Raw genomic sequence first — 23938 nt, 5'->3', positions numbered from 1 at the left:
CTTTATTACCTATCTATTGTCAAAGCCTTTATTATGCCATGATAAAGCCATAACTCCACCTCCTAGCGAACCATGATACATGCTGCTACGTTATTTTGTATGATGTCATTTCAGCTCTTATATCATGCTTACTTGGGTTATGTTTATGTTAGCATGGGACACATATACATGATAAGCTCTTGGAGGTAATTAATTGGTAGGCCAATGACAACGGTTGGAGGACGGGCATTTAGGCCTTGGTGTTTTGTTCCAGTCGAACCCCATGAATGAATGCACTAACCACTCGTGGGAGGTTTTATCAGGCCATCCTCATCCTTTTCCTTATAATGTATTAGAGCCAAAAGTGGATGAGGATGTTAGTGTATTAGAGCCCATCCTCATCCTTTTCCTTATAATGTATTAGAGCCAAAAGTGTATCAGGCGCATGTTGAGTACCCGCGTACTCACCCTGGCCACAAAAACAACAAATTGCAGGATGTTCTACAACTGAGATTTTCAGGTTGCTATTATGTTGAGTTCGATGACGATGACAAGTAGAATAGTGCATATATAATATGAACTCATATGTTTCGACAGTATTATATGTGCTTCTATTGAACATATGTTTTCTAACCGCCCTACTAATTGTTTGTTCAAAATGGCCACGCTTTTGCAGCAATGAAAGCCACTTGCTAAGGTTGTGGATGTTGACGCCATATCTATGATAATTTCAAGATCCGCGCCTTTGCCAGCCTTTGGCACCGCCTTTGGCATATCTTGATTGTATTTTACTGTTCTCATGGGTGGCCTACTGGCCTGTTCACTCGACAATGTTTTTATCTTGTACTTGGCCAATGCACCGATTTATCATGTTGCTACATACTCCCTCCGTCTAAAAATATTTGTCGGAGAAATGGATGTATCATCTAACTATCATTTGTTGAACGACTTGTCGTTATACCCCCGCAACCTTCGATCCATCTATCTTAACATCGTTATACTTCAGAACTGAATCCAGTGACTTTACCACTCGCTTTTGATTCCAATGGATATCAATTAGATGGATGGAGTCTTTCTTATTGATGTGGGCAAGGCAGGCAGCTCCTCTCGAATAGGTTGATCGGTGTCTTTCAAAAAAAGAAAATAAAGTTTCTTACTCCCTTTTTCTGCATGGTAAGTTTCTTACTCCCTCCAAAACATGTTATTTGACGCTGGTCTAGCACAAAGTTGTAGAAGATCAACGTCAATTAATATGAATCGAAGATCTACGTCAATTAAAATGAATCAAAGAGAGAATAGTAGAATGGACTCCTGACTGAGATTTCTGTGACCGCATGTGCGGCGTCGTGGCGTGTTGACCAATCAAATGTTCGACGGGGAAAAAAGACGTTCGGGTCAGAGTTTCCCGCAGCTCTTTGCGTCGGATACACGATCCACGACAGTGGTGAGTCGGCGAAGCTTATGGACGCGCGTTGGTCGCGTACGTACTAGCAGCGTGGTTGAACAAGAGCCCTGTGCTCTTCCACTACATTGGCAGCAGCTGATAAAGATCTCCATCAAAGGAGGGACTAGCTGTATAGGAGGTCAATTTCAAAAAACAAACTGTATAGGAAGTCGTTGGTTTATACGGTGTTTTTGGACGGACTAGGTAACAAAGTTCAACGTGATGTAACGCCACAGTTGACTAGCATGATGGGTGTGCTTGGTTTGTAGTATGTAGTTTGTCATATCTCCCCGGTAATATTCCGGAATCAGGCAGCTATACTATGCAAAATGCTGAAGGCTTGCAGCGTCTAGCTAAACTGCTTGGAGTTTAGATCCTGCCGGCTAATTAACATCTCCGACCTTTGATGCATCCGAAATAGGGATGGCACCCGTTGGAGTAGGGTACGGGTTGGAGCCACGCATACCCTTACCCGTCTCAGTTGAGCTTAATTACCCATCATCTGTACCCATATTCGTCAATAGATACGATTCTTTTTTCTACCCATCACCTGACAGGGTAAACGGGTACCATGGGTAAAAATACCCATGTTTGCAAACCATTAATTTGATCATACATAGTCATAAACATCAACATATAATCATAATATGTAAACAACAACACATTCTATAAACAACAACACATCCTCATAAATAGCAACACCTCAAAACAACAAACAAACTCATAAACAATAACACATAGTCACACATTTTAATTTCAAACCCACAACATAATGTGTAGGTAATTTGTGCGTGCTATTCAGATTTTATACGGGTATATGGGTATGAGGGTATGAGTTATATGATCCCTTACCTATACCCGCTCTACCCGATGGGTACGAGATATCTCTCTGTTTATATACCCATGAGTAATGTTTTGTCCCATACACTTACCCTATTAGGGTTTTTAACCACCGGATACGTGGGTAATGGGTGCCTATTGCCGTCCCTAATCCAAACTGCTAGCAACCATGTGTTTCTGTAGATCCTGAATTGCGATCATGGTTTTCTTTTGAGCGACTCTTAGTTTAATTACCGACCATTTAATGAACACGGACTATCTGATCCCGAGCTCAAACGCTCCATGATGAACAGTAAAATCACAAATAAAAAAGGAAACAAAATAAAAACACATTGTGAGAATTTTTGACAAATGTTTTGTGTGCTCGAAACATTTATTCTGAAATGACATTCCTGGAAGTCGTGGCAAGAAAAAAATGCTTCAAAAATATTGTTTTTGAAGCATTTTGTAGTGTTTTTTTAAATGCCATGACTTTTGCTAATGTCATTAAAAAATCCAAACACACAATACATTTGTCAAAGTTTGTCACAATACAATTTTACAATTTTTTTGAATATTTATTATTATTATTTTTGGATTGTTCATCCTGAGATCATTTGAGCTCGGGAGCAGAAAAGGACTTTTGCCAAATAATTTTCTTTGGTGTAGTGGGCTCAACTCCCAGATGGCAGATGCAATGACACGCCATGTGAGCCATGAGTGATAGACGACATAAAACACAAGGTCTATATTTTTGCAGCACCCAAGCATCGAGAATTTTGTTGTCATGAGCGTCGATGACCTGGCTAAAAAAGGACAAGAGTCCATGCAAAAAAACAAAGGGCAAGAGTGAGGCCTTTTCTTTATCCTAATAGTTGACGAACGTTTGTTAGGAGAGGTTGGCATTTGCAAACGTTTTCGATGGCAGTTTTAGTTATCGGCATTTTCTTTAGAAGAGCATAGCAATTTTTGGTATAGAAGGTAATTTTTCACAAGAAAATGCCATCACTTGATCACGATCCAATGGCTGTGAGGGCCTTCGCTGGGACCCCCTAAAAACCAGACGTTCGCCTGATAACAGCTTAACGATTTGGGGCTGGAAAGTTTCCTAGGAACCGGGGTTAGGTAACTTCTTACGAAAGCAGCATGACGTGCCTAATTCTGATATTCCGGGAACTTGCGTGATTTAATATGAAACAAAATTCCTCTACTTATCACTCTTGACGCGCAAGGTTGACTTGCCGTGCATAGTCTCTCGCTAGCACTATCACTTCAGCCTTGAAATACCGGGAGTAGATCAGTACTGGCATGAGGCATGACCGAGTACTGGGGAAGTAATAAGCAGTAGGTAAGAGAACAACACTAGCTCGATGGCCATAGCCTCAGCGGCGGCAGTGCTCGTGTTAGCGATCGCGGCCGCGGCCACGGCAGAGACTCCAGCGCCGCCGATAGGGCTGGCCGGCTGCGCCACCAGCTGCGGGGACGTGAGCGTGCCGTACCCCTTCGGCTTCGGGCCGCCGCGCTGCCACTGGCCGGGGCTCAACCTCACCTGCGACACGAGCGGCCCGCAGCCCCCGAGGCTGCTCCTCGGCGACGGCGCGCTCCGGGTCGCCGCCATCTCCCTCCGGAACGCCACCGTCCGCGTGGTGCGCGCGGGCTCCATCGTCGACAGCGCCAGCGTCACCTCCGACCGCAACGTCTCCTTCGGCGGCGGCTTCGTGGACGCCGGGTACATGCTGTCCAACGGCAACGAGCTCGTGCTCTCCGGCTGCAACCTGCTGGCGACGCTGGTGGAGGACCTCGGCGTGGGGCCGGGAAGATCGGGCATCATCAGCGGCTGCGCCTCCTTCTGCTCCTTCCGCAACAAGAAGGTGGACAGCGTCGGCCAGCTGGCCGGCAAGTACTGCTCCGGCATGGCGTGCTGCCAGGCGCCCATCAACTACCACAGCTCGCCCACCGGGGTGCACCTCCGGTGGCTGGACGCCGGGAACCACAGCGAGGCGCTGACGTTCCTGCCCACCTACGTGTTCGTGGCGGAGGAGGGGTGGTTCGACCGGAGGCCGTTGGCCGACGAGCTGCTCAGCGTGAAGCAGAGCCCGTCGGAGGCGGCGCTGGAGGTTCCCTTCGTCCTCCTGTGGGGCGTCAAGCAGGGGCTCCCACCGCTGCCGACCTTGACGGCCAACACGTCCACCGCTTGCTCCGACGACGCGCACCGCAGGCTCTGCAAGAGCGACCACAGCGTGTGCGCAGTCGGAAACCTTGGCTATACGTGCCAGTGTCATGGCGGCTACGACGGGAACCCCTACCTCACCCATGGGTGCCAAGGTTAGTCTGTAGCTGCGTGCACATCACCTATAATTTCTAAACCTTTTGGATTCAACGTCTACCTCGTACAATAGGCCGCAATTCATGGAACGCGCATGTGCCTCGCAGGAAAATGAACCAGGGACAGTTCACCTACCACCTCGTTGCGTAAAATAAGACTATATTCTGTTGACCTTAATTTTCTCTATCTATACTTATATCAGTAGATTAGTAGATAGTACTCCCTATGATTCATATTACACTTCTTAAATATAAGACCATTTTAGAGATTTCAGTAAGGACTATATACAGATGTATATAGACATATTTTAGAGTGTAGATTTACTCATTTTGCTTTGTATGTAGTCTGCATTGAAATCTCTAAAAGACTTATATTTGGGAACGGAGTTACTTGTCTTAGTTGTCTAGATAAGGATGTATCTAGACACGAGTACGAGTACGTTCTATTGGCAGTTGGATAGTTATCGGTCGGAATGACAAGTTTATCCAGCCAGAGGTAGTGGAAACCATCTCAAATGGGTTTAAATAAAACAGTACTAATAATATATGAGATTCTCTATTACAGTAATAACAAGTTTATGACAGCTAAAATAACAATTTTAACAGAATCAAGCGTGTGGTGGTGCCAAAAATGATACATGCACAGGCCTTTTACTGAGTGTTATGGGCCTTTCCTTAAATTCTCCTCACCCTCCCCCCCCCCCCCCACCCTCCTTGATTTTCACCCTGGCGGACCACGTCACCCCCTAATCCAATCAAAACATGCCAATTCAACACCAGCCCGTAAACGTTAAGCAATTTTTCATCGATGTAGCATTTCTTGGGTGGTGGACCGGGGGAAACGAGTTTTGCTACACCTAAGGGATGTTGTGGTTGTTTTTAATTGGACTTTGTTGGGTGTGCATCTTGAAAGTGAGGTGCGTATGTCTACCAATTTTGGGGGGAAACAAGGAGCCGCTATTTCTCACTTACCTGATAATTCTCGGTGCATTGTATTTAGGTATAAATATAATATTGAATTAAACCATGATTTATCTGTCTATAATTGTATAAAAAATACATTTTATCTGATAAACACTTATTTAATAAGTATTTATTGACTTGTCATGAAAACATAATTTCATTTGGTAAGTCGATAAGAGATGATACAACTAAATGACCCTATCAACACTTTAAGGTTTATTAATGGATTAAATACAATATTATGTGTACTCATTTGATCTGGGTCAGTTTTTGAAAGTATCTTAAATATCCCGGTTATTACTGCGAATGAACCGATAAGTCAGCACTCCGATCGGTGAACCTGAACTAGCAGCCTCACAAAGTCACAGGATTGGCTGCATGTTTTGTTTCTCAAAGTATGTTTGTCACCCGGTGCTAATAGAACTGCCTTGTATAGATGAATATTAAAAATGATTCAGATGTGTGTGTGACCTTCAGCTAGAAAATGGAATTCATACAATCTCCCAACAACGCGAGGCACGTCTTCTGTAGGAGCTGCACACTATTGTCGGCATTTTCTTTCCTTTTCTCTTTTCCCTTTTTACCTTTATAAAATACACACACAAAAAAAAACTCAGTTCCCAATTTCGAAATACACAATAAATAATTTCTAAATACACATTGATTTTTTAAACACATGATAAAAATTTAAAATATGGGATGATTTTTTTAAAATACAAAGTGAACATTTTTTGCTGCAAGATGAACATTTTTTAAATATGAAACATTAATTTACATATGAACTTTTAAGATACAGGATGAACGTTTTATAAATGAATGAAGGTCATTTTAAATTAGACGATGGACACATTTAATATGCAATAAGAATTATTAATACACAAGGAGTAATTTATAAATACATGATGAATCTTTTTCGAATTCAACAAGAATATCTTTTGAATGCAAGATGTTCATTTCAAATGCATCATGAAGAAGAAATAAGAACGGAACAGTAAAAGGAAAGACAGAAAATAAAATAATGAAAATAAGGAACAAAAAGAGAGGGAAAAGAAACAAGAAAGTGGTTGCATTTTTGTAAATACGCGATGGACATTTTTTTAAATTTCGGCTATCTTTTTTGAAATACATGAGAAACGTTTTCCAAATACATGTTGAAGTTGCAATCCAAACTATTCAAAAAACTACATGTCGAAGTTTTATAAATACATGGTAGACATTTTATAAATATATGATGGAGACTTTTAAATACACGATAAACATTTTGTGTACATTATGAATATTTTTGAAATGCACACGATTTTTTACATATACATTTATATTTTTCAAATACATTATGAACATTTATAAAAAATGTACATGATGATTCTTTTCTAAAATACATATTTTTTAATACACAGAGAAAAGTAAGAACACATAAAAAGTAAAATTACACACAAACACACACACAAAGCATACAAAGAAAATAAAATGGAAATTATTATTATTATTATTTAAAATAGTAAAAATAAAAGGAGGACAAAAAATAGAGAAATAGTAAAATAAAATAAAATTGCACCAAACTGAGAAAAAACCAAAAAAACACTATAATTCAATAAAACTAATCCCCAAGGTCGAAAACAATCGGTCCCAAGAGAAACCAGAAAATGATGAAGCATGGGTTTGAAAAAATCAAACGAACAAACGTCTCCATCCTCTTCTCTCTACCTGTTGATCGTGACCATGGTTCTTAATAGTGTGCAGCTCGACAACAACAATGGAAAATAAATCCATGCGTGGGAGTGCCCGGTCCGCGGCACCCATTGAAGCACAATTAGAAAACCTAACTAGGCACAATTGAAGCACAATTAAACACAATTGAAGCCAGATTTGACCATCTCACATTCTACTTTAAGGAAGTCGACACAATATTACTTTGACAGAGTGACTTATCGCCACCGTACCCAAGTTGTGTGCTGCCCAACCTCTTAATTTAGTGCCAATGCCCAATGGGTACTCACGCTACACTTTTGACTAGGTTGTAATGCCATACATCAAAGAAAAGTACTCGTATATAATAGATGGAGAAGGCAAACTGTCAAACTAACTAGTCGAGTGTCGGGTATTTGCACAGTTGTAGTTAACTGAAGCATTCTAGCAATGATCTAACAGAAGTTTCATGGAAAGGGGGGAGTTTTTCACTAAATGCCATTGTAACAATTCATCATTTTTATGATATAAAAAGGGAAATGAGAATGTTTTGTTGGAGAATAAGAAAATTATACCGTCCACATCCAAATTCAAACTACAAATCATTTTTTAAAAGATGTAATCTGGATTCAATATTTTTCGGAGATCCAAGTTAAAACAAATGAGCGCTAGTTATATTGTTATAAATTGATCAATCAGTAATGCAAGTTCCCACAAACCAGTGCTTGTATGTTTTCAGGAAGGTCTTTATGATGTACTAAATAATATATATTTTTTCATAGATGTCAATGAGTGTGAGCAGCCACATGACTATGGGTGCTTCGGCAAATGCATCAACACAATTGGAGGGTACAAATGTCAATGCCCACAAGGAACCCACGGCAACTACACCATCAAGGATGGTTGCATCAAGTCAGCGGCTACAGGTTAGTACGTATGTTTCAACTTCTTCAACTTCATTGGTAGCTTTAGATAATTTAGTATTTCATCATTGGTTGCACAATACACATTTATTGTTTCATTTGACCATTAGTCCTTTTAGGTATTTGATATTTTTGTACAAAATACACTAGGGGCATGTCAATGTATATAATAGCATATTAAAATAGGGTTACAAGAATTTACATACATAACGAGGGTCTAGATTATTAAAATAGATTCTTATGAAATAGATAAACATATATCTTTTTTATGCATTTAACTTGTCTCCATAACACATAGACAAACATAACTAGTTGTGAGGCTAATCTTCCACGATATATTAAGGGATACTTCTATGAAAATGTTACTAAGGAAATTACATTTTGCATCAACTCTTACATTACCTGGCTGAGTGGCGCACGAAGTTACTGATAAGAAAATAGGCAGTTTTTCGATTAAATTAATCCATGAATAAATCATGAGCATGACATGGACAACATTGATAACATACTGATTACGATCTAACAGAGCATGTACTACGCATATAGTAGAAACATCTACGCATATCGCTAGTACTGCTACAACAGAAAGAAACACGAGAAGGATAAACGATGTATACCCTCCAATCGGCCACGCGGCGGTGGTGGCGGTGGCAGCAGCCTCGGCATCCTCGGCGGCCTCGGCCTTCTCAGCGGCGGCACGGTCGGCGTCGGTCGACATGGTGATGACGAAGGTGATGCGGACATAGATGAACAGAAGTGAGCAGTCGCGTAATCGCTACCCAAAAACCTAATCGCCCCTCTCCCGTACAGGATTCGGAGAAGCGGGTTTCGGAGGCCTGCTCTCCCGTCAACCGTGTACGCGGTGAACGGGACGGAGTCGCCGGCGGAGGCAGCAGCAGAGGAACGACGTGGGCGTGGAGGCGGAGATGCGTTCTGTTTCGTGGCGTCTAGGGTTGGCAGTGTCCCACAGCGTCGAGAGACGTGGGCTGAACCCACGTCCAACCTGTCAAAGACTCTCCGTTCCTGTCCGGCAAAAAGAAGCGCATAGGAGTGAGCTCGGCTCGGCTCAATCCTGCGCCGCGCCGCGCCGCGCCGAGGAGGAGTGCGCGAGGGCCTCATCTCTTCTCAAGCTCCAATAGCATGAGGAAGAGGATCCCTTATAAACCACTCCAACTCTCCTTCCACTTCCGGGGTGGGACTAAACTTCCCACCACCTTGTCATGCCACCTACATGGGCCCTTAGAGATCAAATCTGAAAATTGTCATATGGGCTCTAGGCCCATCTCATATTTCAACAGCTAGTGGTCTTACACCTTAAGGGCATGCACAATGAAGACGATTAATCATGGGTGTCTAAAATAAAGAGAGGCAATATTGCCACATCATTAATCATATGCATAATAGTTAATCTCTGTAATGTAATTCGGTGGTTAGGTATACTCATTTTCCTTGTTAGCACACCTTAAAGCACATGTTGTGAACTTAATTAAGCATGTCTCCTTATAAGCACATGTGTATCATGTGAGAAACAAGACCTTTTTACAACGCGAATATATTCTCCTCTTGAATTTCAAAACAAATGTTATTGTCATGTTGGTAAAAATTGCATAAATTTTAAAATCCAATGTCATCAGGAATAATCCCATAGAACTACATTTTCTCACACCTTTTAACCAACGAATAAAACCTTGTAGGGCAGATTTTTTTTAAAAGAACGAGGAACTTATTAAAATTTTGCTTCATATATGAAACTTCGGTATATAGTCTCAAACTTAATGAGAAAAGGTTTGGAGTATATAGGGAAGCCCTTGCTACCCAAAATAAGAATTTCTAATAAATATTGATTTATAGCCCTGCTCATTGCACCCTATTGATTCCATCAGTTAAAACACTGTCTTTGTACGTGCTCTAATATAAAGTACTTTTGTTACATATATATTTTAACTATATGAGCTTACAGTCATGAATATTCTTTGTTATTTGAGGCTCAGATTAGGTGGGTAAGGTTTTTATTCTTGCTGCACACTACACGCAAGTATTGCAATCAAATCTACAGATATTAGGGAAATATATACAAATTCCTTGTAGGCTAGAGCATAATTTTTTAGTTTCTCGGGATCTGGTTCACTGCATACACCGTGTATGTCACTTAAAAGGTCATGGTTGTACTCGCTAAGCTTATTTCATTTCATGTATTTCCTTCTAAAGATGTTGATGTTGATTTCGAGTTCTCGGTATTGAGAGTAATACTAATATTAACCCACACATATACAGGAACAAGCATCGGTATAGGAGTTGGCAGTGCAGTAGGATTTATGCTTTTGGTTCTCGCGACAATCTTTGTGGCCCAAAGGTTTAAACATAAGAGACAAATACTTTTGAAACAAAAGTTTTTCAAGCAAAATCGTGGGCAGTTGTTGCAACAATTAGTGTCCCCAAGGATAGACATCGCAGAAAGGATGATCATTCCCATAGATGAACTTGCAAAGGCAACAAACAACTTTGACAAAGCACGTGAGCTTGGCGGTGGAGGCCATGGTACAGTCTACAAAGGGATCTTGTCGGACCTACACGTTGTGGCCATCAAGAAGTCAAAGATCACAGTCCAGAAAGAGATAGATGAGTTCATAAATGAGGTGGCCATCCTCTCACAGATCAATCACAGGAATGTAGTGAAGCTTATTGGATGTTGCCTAGAGACAGAGGTACCATTGTTGGTTTATGAGTTTGTTTCTAATGGAACCCTCTATGACCATCTCCATATTGAAGGGCCAAAATCCCTTTCGTGGTTAACTAGGTTCAGGATTGCAACTGAAATTGCAAGTGCTCTTGCCTATCTTCACTCGTCAGTTTCAATCCCAATTATCCATAGAGATATCAAGTCTAGTAACATACTTCTGAATGAATCTATGACATCGAAGGTGTCAGACTTTGGAGCTTCAAGATACATTCCAACGGATAAAACGGGATTAACAACAATGGTTCAAGGAACAATTGGATACTTGGATCCTATGTACTTCTACACAGGCCGCCTCACAGAGAAAAGTGATGTGTATAGCTTTGGTGTCATTCTCGTTGAACTGCTAACAAGGAAGAAACCATTTTCATATTTCTTCCTTGATGGAGATGGTCTTGTTTCCCATTTTGTCAAGTTGCTTGCTGATCAAATGTTGGTCCAAATACTAGATCCGCAGGTCATAGAGGAGGGAGGCAAAGAAGTTCATCAACTCTCCATACTTGCAGCATCATGTATAAAGTTAAATGCTGAGGACCGGCCTACAATGCGACAGGTGGAACATACACTCGAAGGCCTTATAGTATCCAAGAAATTTGTCCAAAACAACGTGGAAGTTGAGAAATTTTCGGAGAATGACATTACTATGATGAATTGTTCGCTGGAAAAAGAAAGAAAAAGCCCGCCGGAATGCAGCAGAAGATACAGCATGGAGGAAGAAATATTGATGTCTGCAAGGTACCCTCGGTAGAGACGCCAGCTTTGTACCACATGCATCGCAAAATATAAGGATTACTCACTTGTATAATTGTATTTATGTGTGCTGTTCTAGACTAGAACCTCTGTTACTGTCGCTTTTTCTTTTATGATAATATACAGTTGTCATACTTCTGATTTTGGCCCGCTGGATAGCTACCTAGCTACACATGCATTTTTTGATAAAGGCCAATTTTTATTGACCGATAATGCAACAAAGGCATTACAAACATCATCCTTGTAAAAAAAAGGAAATACAAACATCATGAGTACATAACCCGTCTCTGTATGATTACGATGCACACAACCAACACCAACACACACAAAATATAGGAAGAAAAAAACAGACTCCAAAGTCCATGCATAGGTCAGTTTTACTTGTATTGCTTACAATCACATGAAAAGATGCAGCTACAACATTCGTTATATGAGCAGCGTCTAGCAGCTCACTGAGACACGGACAAGGTGAAGAGATCAGGGACAACAAACGTAAGGTAAAAAACTATGAGACGGCAGAATGTGGGGAAAAGTACCCCCAAAAGGAAACTGCTGCGTTCACCAATTTTCATTTTGGACACTTGAAGCTGATGATACGAGTGCAGGCTTCGTAATCGGCGCAAACAGTGCTGATAAGAAATCCTTAATGGACACGAAGTTGAAAACAAGCCCTACCCAAATGGAGTCATCGAGCAGCGTCTTGAGAGCTGAGAGAGCCTGTGGGTTCCAAATTGGCTCACTTCTGGTCTGTGTAGACAGCATCAACATCATCCAATTCAAGCAACTTCAATACAAGGTCCTTGTTAAGTTCCATGGCCTCGTCATCCACCTGTGATAAAAAAGTGAAAATGGGTACTGTCAGATCTATTTCTATATATAGTCGTTGAATACATGACAATTTAATGTTGCCAATGTGGATAGCATGATGCAACGATCTATGAGTGGCTTTCAGGCATGTTTTATCTCATTCGGGTATGCTATACTGAAACTCGACTGGACGATAAGGTAAACCTAAAGTGTCCAATCCTAATTTTATCACATCCTGCCAATGATAGGAGCAACTCATGAAGATGCAGTAGTCCCGCTTCCTATGTAAATTGTCTGATATTGTGAACTTAATTCAACCAACATCAATAAGACAACAGCTGCATTATTTGGAGCTTGGCAGCATACATAGTACATCATAAATAAACCATCCAACTCTAGCAATATATCAATTTCTCGAATATATGCATAGAGGATTAAGGTTTCAGAGAAATATGTGGTAGCATGTGTTCATTAATTTTCAACTCGTGCAGACTTGACTACGATAAAAGGAAAACCAAATACCTCAATCGGATTGAGAGGCAGCAGTTCATAACCGTTATCCGTTTCAAATTTCAGCCCTTCCTCTTGTAGCTTTGATAGCACAACAGGATAGTTTTCAGATGTAGTAACTATCTTGTAAAACCTGGAAGGAAAGAGAGCAATTGTAAGAGCAGTCTGTGCTCTGAAGAGATATCTGTGGCTAAATGTAGTGAACTAGAAAGAAAAGCACCAGGAATATCACATGCAGGTCTCTGACATTAAACATAACTTCTCTGCATGCATACAGTGTTTTATGAAAGTGACAACAGCAGACAGTATCTAACTTGTGTTAATTTACCAGTTGTAAGATACTACAAAAATGAAGATCAAATCCACTGGGTCGGCGCGTAACATTTCTAGTTGATATCAGTAGGGTACCTCTCTAGAACCTCTTCTTCAGAGTCATCTTCATCATCAAAATTTGGTTCAATAACATCATCGGCGCCAGCATCCAAAGCAACAGAGAGTAGTTGGTCCTTATCGGCATCTGTAACTTTTATGTTAACCACTCGAGCTTGTCTGAATCTGAATGTAACAGATCCAGGATCAGCCAATTTTGCTCCACAGTCTTTTACAACATTTCTAATATCCGCAATAGATCTTGTAATTTTGTCTGTAAGGACCTCAACGACCATACCTACTCCACCAAAACCATAGACCTGTTGAAATGTTTCAGGCACTTAAAAACTTTCGCAAGATTCAAAATATGACCTGCATACTTATTTACTCCTGAACACAATTTACCTGAGATCTTTTAATAGTATTGCCTACCAACATCATATATTCATTTATTTTGGAAGAAAACTGTAGAAGTACCATGAGGGTTAAAACCTACTCCCTCTGTTCCTAAATATAAGTCTTTCTAGACATTCTACTAAGGACTACATACGGATGTATATAGACATGTTTTAGAGTGTGGATTCACTCATTTTACTCCGTATGTAGTCTGTAGTGGAATCTCTAAAAAAGACTTATATTTAGGAACGGAGGGAGTAGGTGGTAAGGTTGTACATCCATTTCCCCAACAAAATGAGATAGGCACACTTTCTAACAATTTCATATATCATACTGCCAAATGAGAACCTGATGATAAGGTCCATATTAAACAAGTGATAGATAATTGTACCTCATAAATCTTTTCTGTGTAAGTATCTTGACCCTTTTCTGAAGCTCTTTTGATGTTACGCTCAACAACTTCCTTGGGGACATCAAGCTCTCTTACTTTCTCTAGTATCGCTGCTAAAGCTGTGTTGGACGAAGGACTTGGACCACCCTTCTTGATGCTGCATGATATCCATATGAATATATAAGGGGCCAAATTAATTAAAATATATTATAATGCCTGATCTTGTCATGCCATTTCAAATATACTTTTAAGATTTTATGGTCAAAAGGATATGAAAGCTCATCTTTAAGGGACTAGTAACATTCAATGGGTAATATAGAGGTAATGACCAATCACAACAGGCAATGGCAATATACCCTAACAAGATATCCACAATTAAAACACATTATGCTACTCAACAAGGACATGTTAGTAGACATATTGGGAAATTATAGGCAAGTTCGTGGATAAAAAAAAAACAGGCTGCGGCAAAGATAATTTTAGGCAATACAAGCTCACAGGGACCGTAACACCTACGCAGCAACGATTTCTTTTCCGATTTTGCTGTTGCGCTTCATCTTTTTCAAATTCTGAGCACCCTGAGCCAAAGAAACAGCTGGTATAAGAATATGCATTAAGAGGCGAAAGATAACTGCACTTTTTTGTGTGAGAAAAGATAACTACATTTAGCTAGCAAGCGTCAAATGTTGTTCCAGTTAATCTCGTCAACATCTGTCCTTGTGCAATGCACAATGAACATGAATATTAGTATCAGAGCCAAGTCAGAGACAACTAAAAAATGACAGTCTTTTGTAGAGTACAACACAGGACGCTTATATGCACTCCCGTAGAAGCTAGAGACAACCAAAACGTGCACAGTGGGTTCACCGTGAATCTGAACTACTGCGACATGATACAAAAGAGCGTGCCAAGAACAGATCACCTTCCTCCCGGCGATCTTGCAGGAGCGCCGCCCCATACAGAGCGGCTGGAACGTCCAAATCCTCCGCCTAGCCACGTGCCCCTGGAACAAGCTGGCGCCACCAGTTGGGCTATTCCCTGATGGCACCCGAAAACATAATCAAAAAGACCAAAATCCAAGGGGCTGGATCGGACGAGGGAAGCAGAGGGTCGGCGGCTTACTGTGTACAAGGGAGGCGCTCCTGAGAGCAGAGGCGGAGGACGAAAGCGACGAGGCCCTGTGGAGGAGCGCGCCCAGAGCCCGCGCGGCGGACGCCATGGACGGCGGCGGCCGCAGGCGCAGCGGAGTGGAGCGCGCGCGCGGCTGGTGCTCGACGGATTGCCGCCCCGGGCAGCGGCTGGGTGGGAGGACTTGTGCTGGGAGCGAAACTGGATCCGGGGGATTGGAAAGGCACGGTTGAGATTTGTCCCGGTCTACCCTGAGTCGTCGGATCAACCTTCGGTCTTCCGCCCTCCGAAGCCTTTTACAGTAACGTGCAGCACTCTGGCTATTGTTTTTGGCTCGCAATATGCTCCTGCGTGTCAAAAATGTATTTACAAAGATTATTTTTTTGAATAATAATAGATGTGTTCATTGTCACATTCAAATACCTTTAAATTTTTAGGGGGAAGTTTAAGCAAGCTGACCTGTGCAAAAGAGAACGAACGATAAATGCTTCCTTCAAATGGTATACTTAATTTTGTTTTTTTGGCCGATGAATCACTGCTATCCTGTTTTGCATGAAAATTTACAAACACGTTTGTTACACTAACATAAACATCTAAAAAAATTCAAAAAAAAAATAAAATTTATTTCTTATTTGTTTTAAATTTACTGTACACGGCATGCATGCTTTGAGACACGCGAACGTGCGCGGCACTCTTTTTTTTTTTGCAAGGGGAACGTGCAGCACTCAGCCATGCTTTGAGACACGGGTTGTATGTTTGTCCAAGAAGCTAGCGACTTTTCGTGAATCTCAACATTCTTCTTTGTTTCTATAAAATCCAAACCTTTCCAAATATGTTCCGCGGTGAAGTTTCACATACTATGTTGATATGAAAAAGTTCTAAATATCTTCCACCTATAATCATCTTGAAATATTACGTTTCTAATGGGTTTTAAAAGATTGGTTGTATCCAAAATTTATGTTTGCGAAGTGGGCACGCAAGTGTGGTGGTGTGGATGTTTGTTTGCGTCTATGTTATAATTAGTGTTTCTCGTTAATGTTTCTTTCATGTTCTTTACTTTTTTTAATTGAGTCATCTAGTTTTCACTAGCTTCTCTCACCTCCTCCTCCTCCAGCAGCTTCATTGGCTGGATTCAGGATGGCAGGGGAGGTCGGGGTGGTCGACCTATGCAATATCTCTAATTAGGAGTTGCCTTGGGGGGGGGGTGTCGTGGTTCTAAGACTGACAGTAGAATGGGTGGTAGGTATGAGGAGGCAAGATTTTAGCTATGGAGTAGTTGTACACACGAGTTTTACGAGTTCAGGCCCTTCTCGGAAGAAGTAACAGCCCTACATCTCGGTGCTCTGAGGCGGTCGACTGGATTATGTGTGTGTGTGTGTGTGTGTGTGTGTGTGTGTGTGTGTGTGTGTTTACAAAAGACGCGAACCCTTGTGCCTGTGGAGGGGGTGGCTTATATAGAGTGCGCCAGGACCCCAGCCGGCCACGTTACAAAGGGTTTAAGGTACATTAAAGGGGAGACGTTACTGGTAACGCTAGTAAATAAAGAGACATAATGACCATTAAAGCTATGAGGTGATGTCCGATCGTTGTGGTCTGGAGTGGCCTTAGACCTTCTGGTGGTCGAGTGACAGTCCCTGCAGTCGAGTGACTTCAAGTCTTCCGAGTGGAAGTTCTCATGGTCGAGTGGATGATGACTCCTCTTCGAATGCTTCTGGTTTTAAGGTGACGTCCTAGGGGAGGGTGTCTAGGTCAGGCCTATGACCCTACCCTAGGTACATATCTTCATCATTAGCCCCCGAATGGTTTAGGGTTCGAGTGGAGAAGGAGTTGATAACCTCTCCGATTCAGCTTTTGCGCTTCGGAAATGTCTTGTCTAGAGGTCGAATGAACATCCATGATGACTTCAACTGCTTGTTCAGTCGCCTTGATCCATTCTTGGTTTTGTCGAGTGAACTTTCATTGTTAAGCTTCGAGTGTTGATATGGGGAAAATCCTCCGCCTGACGGGTTGTTCTGCTACCTGCGGATTTCGGGGGATTCGAATTTTGAGAAGCCCGCCAGGCAGAGGAGGCCGCTTTAATCGGGATGGATTAGGCAGACCGCCTCGATCACCGCGCCACCTTTTTCGTCACGTATCGTGTGCGCGGCGGGATTTGATCGGATCGCCTGGGCTCACGAGTCAGCCGCTCAAAAATGACTTCATATAAGGCGTCGGATGGGGGTTTTCGCACAGTGCGTTCCCATTCTTCCCCTTCCTCCTCTGTTTTCTCCATCGCAACTGCCTCCGTTCTCGGCGTCGTTGCTCCGTTCGAACTCGATCCGCTGCCATGGGGAAGGAGAAGACGGTGGCGTTGGAGCGTGCGAAGAAGGCGGCAACGAAGGCGAAGGGGAAGAAGTCTGGCCGGGGTGGATCTTCTTCGAGGGTCGGCTTGCCACCGGGCTGGATCCAGGGCGACTGGATTCGCTCGACGATCCGCCAGGAGGACATCAACGATCTGGTCGAGAGGGGATTGATTCCCCACGAATCGGCGCGACTCCTAGGGAACGAGACCGAGCCGCAGCAATAGGAGGGTGAGCGCGTCCTCCTCGCTATTCACGTCGATCGCGGGTTTTCCTTGCCTCCCCACCCTTTCTTTCGAGGTTTCTTGAACTTCTCCGGGGCGCAACTCCACCACTTCACCCCGAACACCATCGTATATCTTGCTGCTTTTGTGTCCATGTGCGAGAGCTTTCTGGGCTGCAGGCCACACTGGGGGCTCTTCAAGCACATATTCACCTGCCGTTCTCAGTCGGTCAAGAAGGCCAACCCGAGTGACGAGAGAACGCAAGTGATTCAGATGTGCGGGGGTCTTGGGATCCAAATGAGGAGTAAGAGTACTTTCCCAGCCATGATCCTTCCTGAGTCGGTTCGAGGGTGGCAGTCGACCTGGTTCTACTGCAAGGACCAGCCAACCCCAGGTCAGTCGACTGGACTTCCCCCCTTTTCCATGGCCCGAGTGGAGAAGCCCTCTGCTTTGAAAGTGATCCCAAAGGAGAAGGCGCAAGTGAAGGTGTTGGTCGAGCGAGTAGTTTAATTTGTTCGTGATGGGGTAACCGGTATGGATCTGTTGGAGGTCTTCCTCAGGCGACGCATCCAACCACTTCAAGCTCGTGACCATCCGATGTGGATGTATTCGGGCATCGACAACACCACTCGGATCCATCCAGAGGAGGTCGATGATGCTACGTTGGAAGGGTGGCTGAAGAGTATCACTGGCAATAAAGACAACCCCCGGGGATCCCGGAGGATTCCTCCACTCAATAACTCATGCGAGACTGACAAGGTATGACTCCACATGGTCGAGTGTTTTCTTGATTTATCAAGTTGTTGTCTGCTGTCACCCGACTGCCTCTTGTCTTGTTTGTTGTCTTCTAGGCCCTAACTGAGATGTACTCGATGCCCAACGGGGAGCAGGAGCAGGACCCAGAGGGAGAAGCGAGTGGAGGTGAGAGTGGCGAATGGCGCTCTGACAACGAGGAAGACGAGGACAGCGACGACCCGAGTGATGAAGAGGTTGACTCTCCTCCTCGTAGGGAGAAACGATCCAAGCTTTCTCATGATCCAGCAAGTGCCTGCGGCAAGGCGACCGCGCAGACTGGGCAGTCATCGAAGCGCCCTCGAACGTCTTCTCCAGCACCGACCGAAAAGGCGTCGAAGCAACCGAAAGATGCACCGTCTAAACCGCCAAAGGCCTTACCGAAGATCAAAGTGGACATCCCCATTACTTCCGGGTATTAGTTGGACTCGATTTCTTGCTTTAGTATGAATCTGGACTTGAGTCGATTCATTTCGTCAGACATGACCGACTGAACTCTGAAATTTGTAGTGCTGCTACCTCTGGGACTTCCACTCGCCAGTATGAAGACGAGGACATGGAAGATGCGGTTACCTCCAATCCAGGTATAAACCTCGTGATCTCGTTCACAATTGTATGGTCGATTAACTTCTGGTGACTCATCTGGAGTCGTCTGACTTTTTTGCAGCCCCTCCCAATGTCATTGAGCTTCCGGATGACGACGAGGACGTGCCGCTGAGGCCCAGGAAGAGCAAGAAAACAAAAACTGGCAGGATATCTCGGTCGGAACCGGCAACAGAACCAACAGTCCAACGGCCCGAAGATGCGAGTAGAGCCTCTATAACCTTTGTCGTCCCAGTGTCGAGTGAGCACCCCGCACCGTCGACTGTACCAATGTTTTCTTCAGCTATCCAACCTCATGCCTTGGAGCCCCAAGCTGCTGCTTCTGGACTGTCTGTCCCCTTCTTCACCACCTATCATGTTCCGGAAAGCCAGTCGGACACCGCCGCGGAGGCTATCCGTCAGGCTGGTGTAATGATGGAGCGGATGAAGGCGGTGCACGATAATAGTCAGGCTGCTTACAACGCCAGCATGGCTCTTCGAGCCAATGTCCAAGTAAGTTGACTTCTGACTGAACTTATCTTGTTAGGATATGCTACCTGAATATTTCCCTTCGCACAATCTCTTATTGTCTGCTTTGAATCTGTACACCCACTGGGTGTTTTGTCGTCTGTATTATTTGCACTCTTCCACTTGGTCTGGTCGAGTGAGATCTGAACCAGTGGGGGCATGCTAAGTGCACCCACTGGGTGTAGTCCCCGAGACCGCAGTCGACCGCTGGCAGTCGGCTGGGGTCTAAGCACTTTTTTCAGTCTGGGTGGACCAGCCGAATGGAATCCAAACCAGTGGGGGCACGCCAAGTGCACCCACTGGGTGTAGTCCCCGAGACTGCAGTTGACTGCTGGCAGTCGGCTGGGGTCTGAGTACTTTTCTTTTAGTCTTGAAGCTTTATTCACTCAGAAGTAAATAATCTTTGATCTCGTCGATTGACATGTCTTTTACTTACTGTAGAAATCTTGTACCCTCATTTCCAAGCTCACTGAGTTTGAGGAGAAGCAGAGGCAACTCCACCTTGACCTGGAGCTAGCCCAACAAAACTTGAAGAAGGCTCAAGATGACGTTGCCGGTATGGAAGGTAATAGCCTGTCGACTGCTCATGTCGATCGTCCTTTAAATTATCCCTTCGATCTTCTATTTGATCTAAATGTGTATTTTGCAGAGAAAATGAGGCTAGCCCTAGAGAAGAAAGACTTGGACCTTGCAGCTGCGCAGAAAGAGGCTCAAGAGAAGGCTACCCTTGCTGACCAGAAACTGGCTTCAGTCGGCGTGCTAGAGGAAGAAATCAACAAGCTGAAGTTGTCCCTCACCGAATCCAATCGAGAGGCGACTCGTCTGAAGAAAGATAAGGTGGCTCTGACCGACCAGCTGGAAAGCATGACGCATAGGAGGAATGATTTGGAAGCTTATTTGAAGGCTCTCGTGAAGAAACTCTTTCTTATGCTCGAAGGTATCCTCTTTTACTCGACTGTTTTACTGTTTGTAGGTTAGTCTTGGCCAGTCGACTCATTAACTCCTTGACTGCAGAATTCTGCCAAAACTTTGAAGAGGAGACTGGACAGATCGAGACGGGATTGGACCCAATCCTTTCTCCAGTCGGCGACGAGGCTGCTATGAATGTGCTTCGACTGGAATCCCGCATCGCCAGTGTTACAAGTTACCTTGCCCGTCTGAAGGTGGCAGTTTCGCGCATCGACTCATCGCTCTGGCCAAGGGCAACACTTCAGAATGATCTCGAGTCTTTGATGGCTCGACTCAATGAGGTCCCTGGCCGAGTGCAGGAATGGAAGAAGTCCTCCGCCCGTTGTGGTGCTGACGTGGCTCTGTCGCTGGTCAGGGTCCACTACAGAGAGGCTCGAGAAGAGAAGCTGGCGGCGATCAAGGTCGCCAACACAAAAGGCACGACTTCCAGTCCTTCATGGAAACTTTCATTGCTGCTGCCACTCGGATCGCAGACGGGATCGACTTGGACGAGTTCGTCGAGCCTGCCAGTCCACCTCCTGCTGAGTGAACCAACTTGATACTCAAACATGCTTTAAATTTGCCTCGGTATGCCGAGTGGTTATTGTAACTGTTAAACTCTTTCGGGTCCGACGCCCGAGTACTTTTGTCTTCGTCCTGAGACCTTTGAGATTTTATTTGATCTTGGTTTATCTTCTGCATGCGCTTGCATTTATCTTCGAGTGGAGCTTATTCTTCACTCAGAATATTCTTTGAGATGCAACTCTGAGGAGGATATCGCAGTCGGCCTGCACCTCGTCATTCTTGCGGATAGAGATGGAGTGGACATTGTACTTGTAGTGCAGCTCCGTAGAGAGGATTGCAGTCGACCTGCACCTCGTCGTCCTTTCGATAGGGATGGAGCGGGCATTGTACCTGTAGCGTAGCTCCATGGAGAGGATTGCAGTCGACCTGCACCTCGTCGTCCTTGCGGATAGGGATGGAGCAGACATTGTACTTGTAGCGTAGCTCTGTGAAGAGGATTGCAGTCGACCTGCACCTCGTCGTCCTTGCGGATAGGGATGGAGAGGACATTGTACTTGTAGCGTAGCTTCTTGGAGAGGATTGCAGTCGACCTGCACCTCGTCGTCCTTGCGGATAGGGATGGAGCCGACATTGTACTTGTAGCGTAGCTCCATGGAGAGGATTGCAGTCGACCTGCACCTCGTCGTCCTTGCGGATAGGGATGGTTTTTTAAACTTAGGCGAGCACCGGGCTGCAGCTAAGCTCCCCGAGTGTGAGGTTTTCTCATCACTTGGTAGGATTTTTGAAACTTAGGCGAGCACTGGGCTGCAGCTAAGCCCCCAAGTGTGAGGTTTGCTCATCACTCGGTAGGATTTTTGAAACTTAGGCGAGCATTGGGCTGCAGCTAAGCCCCCGAGTGTGAGGTTTGCTCATCACTCGGTAGGATTTTTGAAACTTAGGCGAGCATTGGGCTACAGCTAAGCCCCCGAGTGTGAGGTTTGCTCATCACTCGATAGGATTTTTGAAACTTAGGCGAGCACTGGGCTGTAGCTAAGCCTCAGAGTGTGAGGTTTGCTCATCACTCGGTAGGATTTTTGAAACTTAGGCGAGCATTGGGCTGCAGCTAAGCCCCCGAGTGTGAGGTTTGCTCATCACTTGGTAGGATTTTTGAAACTTAGGCGAGCATTGGGCTGCAGCTAAGCCCCCGAGTGTGAGGTTTGCTCATCACTCGGTAGGATTTTTGAAACTTAGGCGAGCACTGGGCTACAGCTAAGCCCCCGAGTGTGAGGTTTGCTCATAACTCGGTAGGAGTTTTTAAACTTAGGCGAGCATTGGGCTGCAGCTAAGCCCCCGAGTGTGAGGTTTGCTCATCACTCGGTAGGATTTTTGAAACTTCGGCGAGAATTGGGCTGCAGCTAAGCCCCCGAGTGTGAGGTTTGCTCATCACTCGGTAGGATTTTTGAAACTTAGGCGAGCATTGGGCTGCAGCTAAGCCCCCGAGTGTGAGGTTTGCTCATCACTTGGTAGGATTTTTGAAACTTAGGCGAGCATTGGGCTGTAGCTAAGCCCCCGAGTGTGAGGTTTGCTCATCGCGCGGTAGGATTTTTGAAACTTCGGCGAGCATTGGGCTGCAACTAAGCCCCCGAGTGTGAGGTTTGCTCATCACTCGGTAGGATTTTTTTCAACTTAGGCGAGTACTGGACTGCAGCTAAGCCTCCGAGTGAGAGACTTGCTCATCACTCGGTAGGATTTTTTCAACTTAGGCGAGTACTGGACTGCAGCTAAGCCCCCGAGTGAGAGACTTGCTCATCACTCGGTAGGATTTTTTTAACATAGGCGAGTACTGGACTGCATCTAAGCCTCCGAGTGAGAGACTTGCTCATCACTCGGTAGGATTTTTGAAACTTAGGCAAAATGGATTCGCAGCTAAGCCACCCACTAGGGGATTTCAGAAACAAACATAAACAATTGACAATCATTTTCATAAGATTGTAAAAACTCTTGCCTTTGATAAACAAACTACAAAGGCGCTTCTTATTACATCTCAACAGACTGAGTGTTTAGGTATAAAAGGGGCGGAGCAGCTCCGCATTCCAAGCGCACGACTCGTCTTTCTTGTGCTCGACGTCGTAGAGGTGGTATGCTCCATTGTGGAGTACTCTGGTGATAACGAAGGGGCCTTCCCAAGAGGGAGCAAGCTTATGTGGTTTCTGCTGATCACTCGGAGAACCAAGTCCCCCTCTTGAAATGCTCGACCCCTCACGTTTTTGGCATGGAATCGACGTAGGTCTTGCTGATAGATGGTCGATCGTATCAATGCCATCTCTCTTTCTTCTTCCAAGAGATCAACTGCATCTTGTCATGCATGTTTTGCTTCTTCCTCTAAGAATAGCTCGACTCGAGGCGCATTGTGGAGCAAGTCACTCGGAAGTATAGCTTCAGCTCCATAAACCAAGAAAAACGGGGTTCTGCCAGTCGACCGATTGGGAGTTGTCCTCAATCCCCACAATACTGATGGAAGTTCATCGACCCAGGCTCCTGCTGCGTGTTTGAGGTCACGCATTAGTCGGGGTTTCAATCCTTTGAGAATCAATCCATTTGCTCTTTCAGCTTGTCCATTCGACTGGGGATGGACAATGAGGCATAGTCGACTCGAGTACCTTGTGAAGCACAGAAAGTTCTGAACTCATCAGAGTCGAAGTTCGATCCGTTGTCAGTGATGATGCTATGCGGAACACCATATTTGAATGTTATCTCTCTGATGAAGCTGACAGCAGTGCTGGCATCAAGGTTC

General features: G+C 44.3%; 2 protein-coding genes across 2 annotated transcripts; one reads left to right on the top strand and one right to left on the bottom strand.

Annotated features, from left to right (window-relative positions):
- Positions 1–3568: 3568 nt before the first annotated feature.
- Positions 3569–11769, top strand: LOC123063445 (wall-associated receptor kinase 2). The gene is made up of 3 exons (XM_044487233.1): positions 3569–4567; positions 7999–8142; positions 10414–11769. The coding sequence occupies exons 1-3, from the start codon at positions 3613–3615 to the stop codon at positions 11622–11624; spliced, it is 2310 nt and encodes a 769-aa protein (XP_044343168.1). The 5' UTR covers positions 3569–3612; the 3' UTR covers positions 11625–11769.
- A 192-nt stretch (positions 11770–11961) lies between these two features.
- Positions 11962–15500, bottom strand: LOC123063452 (probable transcriptional regulatory protein At2g25830). The gene is made up of 7 exons (XM_044487244.1): positions 15222–15500; positions 15022–15137; positions 14616–14677; positions 14100–14256; positions 13352–13632; positions 12956–13076; positions 11962–12455 (listed from the first exon to the last, which is right to left on the bottom strand). The coding sequence occupies exons 1-7, from the start codon at positions 15316–15318 to the stop codon at positions 12363–12365; spliced, it is 927 nt and encodes a 308-aa protein (XP_044343179.1). The 5' UTR covers positions 15319–15500; the 3' UTR covers positions 11962–12362.
- Positions 15501–23938: the final 8438 nt, after the last annotated feature.

This window comes from Triticum aestivum, chromosome 1A (genome assembly GCF_018294505.1).
Source record: "Triticum aestivum cultivar Chinese Spring chromosome 1A, IWGSC CS RefSeq v2.1, whole genome shotgun sequence".
Classification (NCBI taxonomy): domain Eukaryota; kingdom Viridiplantae; phylum Streptophyta; class Magnoliopsida; order Poales; family Poaceae; genus Triticum; species Triticum aestivum.
Note: the sequence above shows the minus strand (reverse complement) of the source record. Positions and strands in the feature narration are given on the sequence as shown.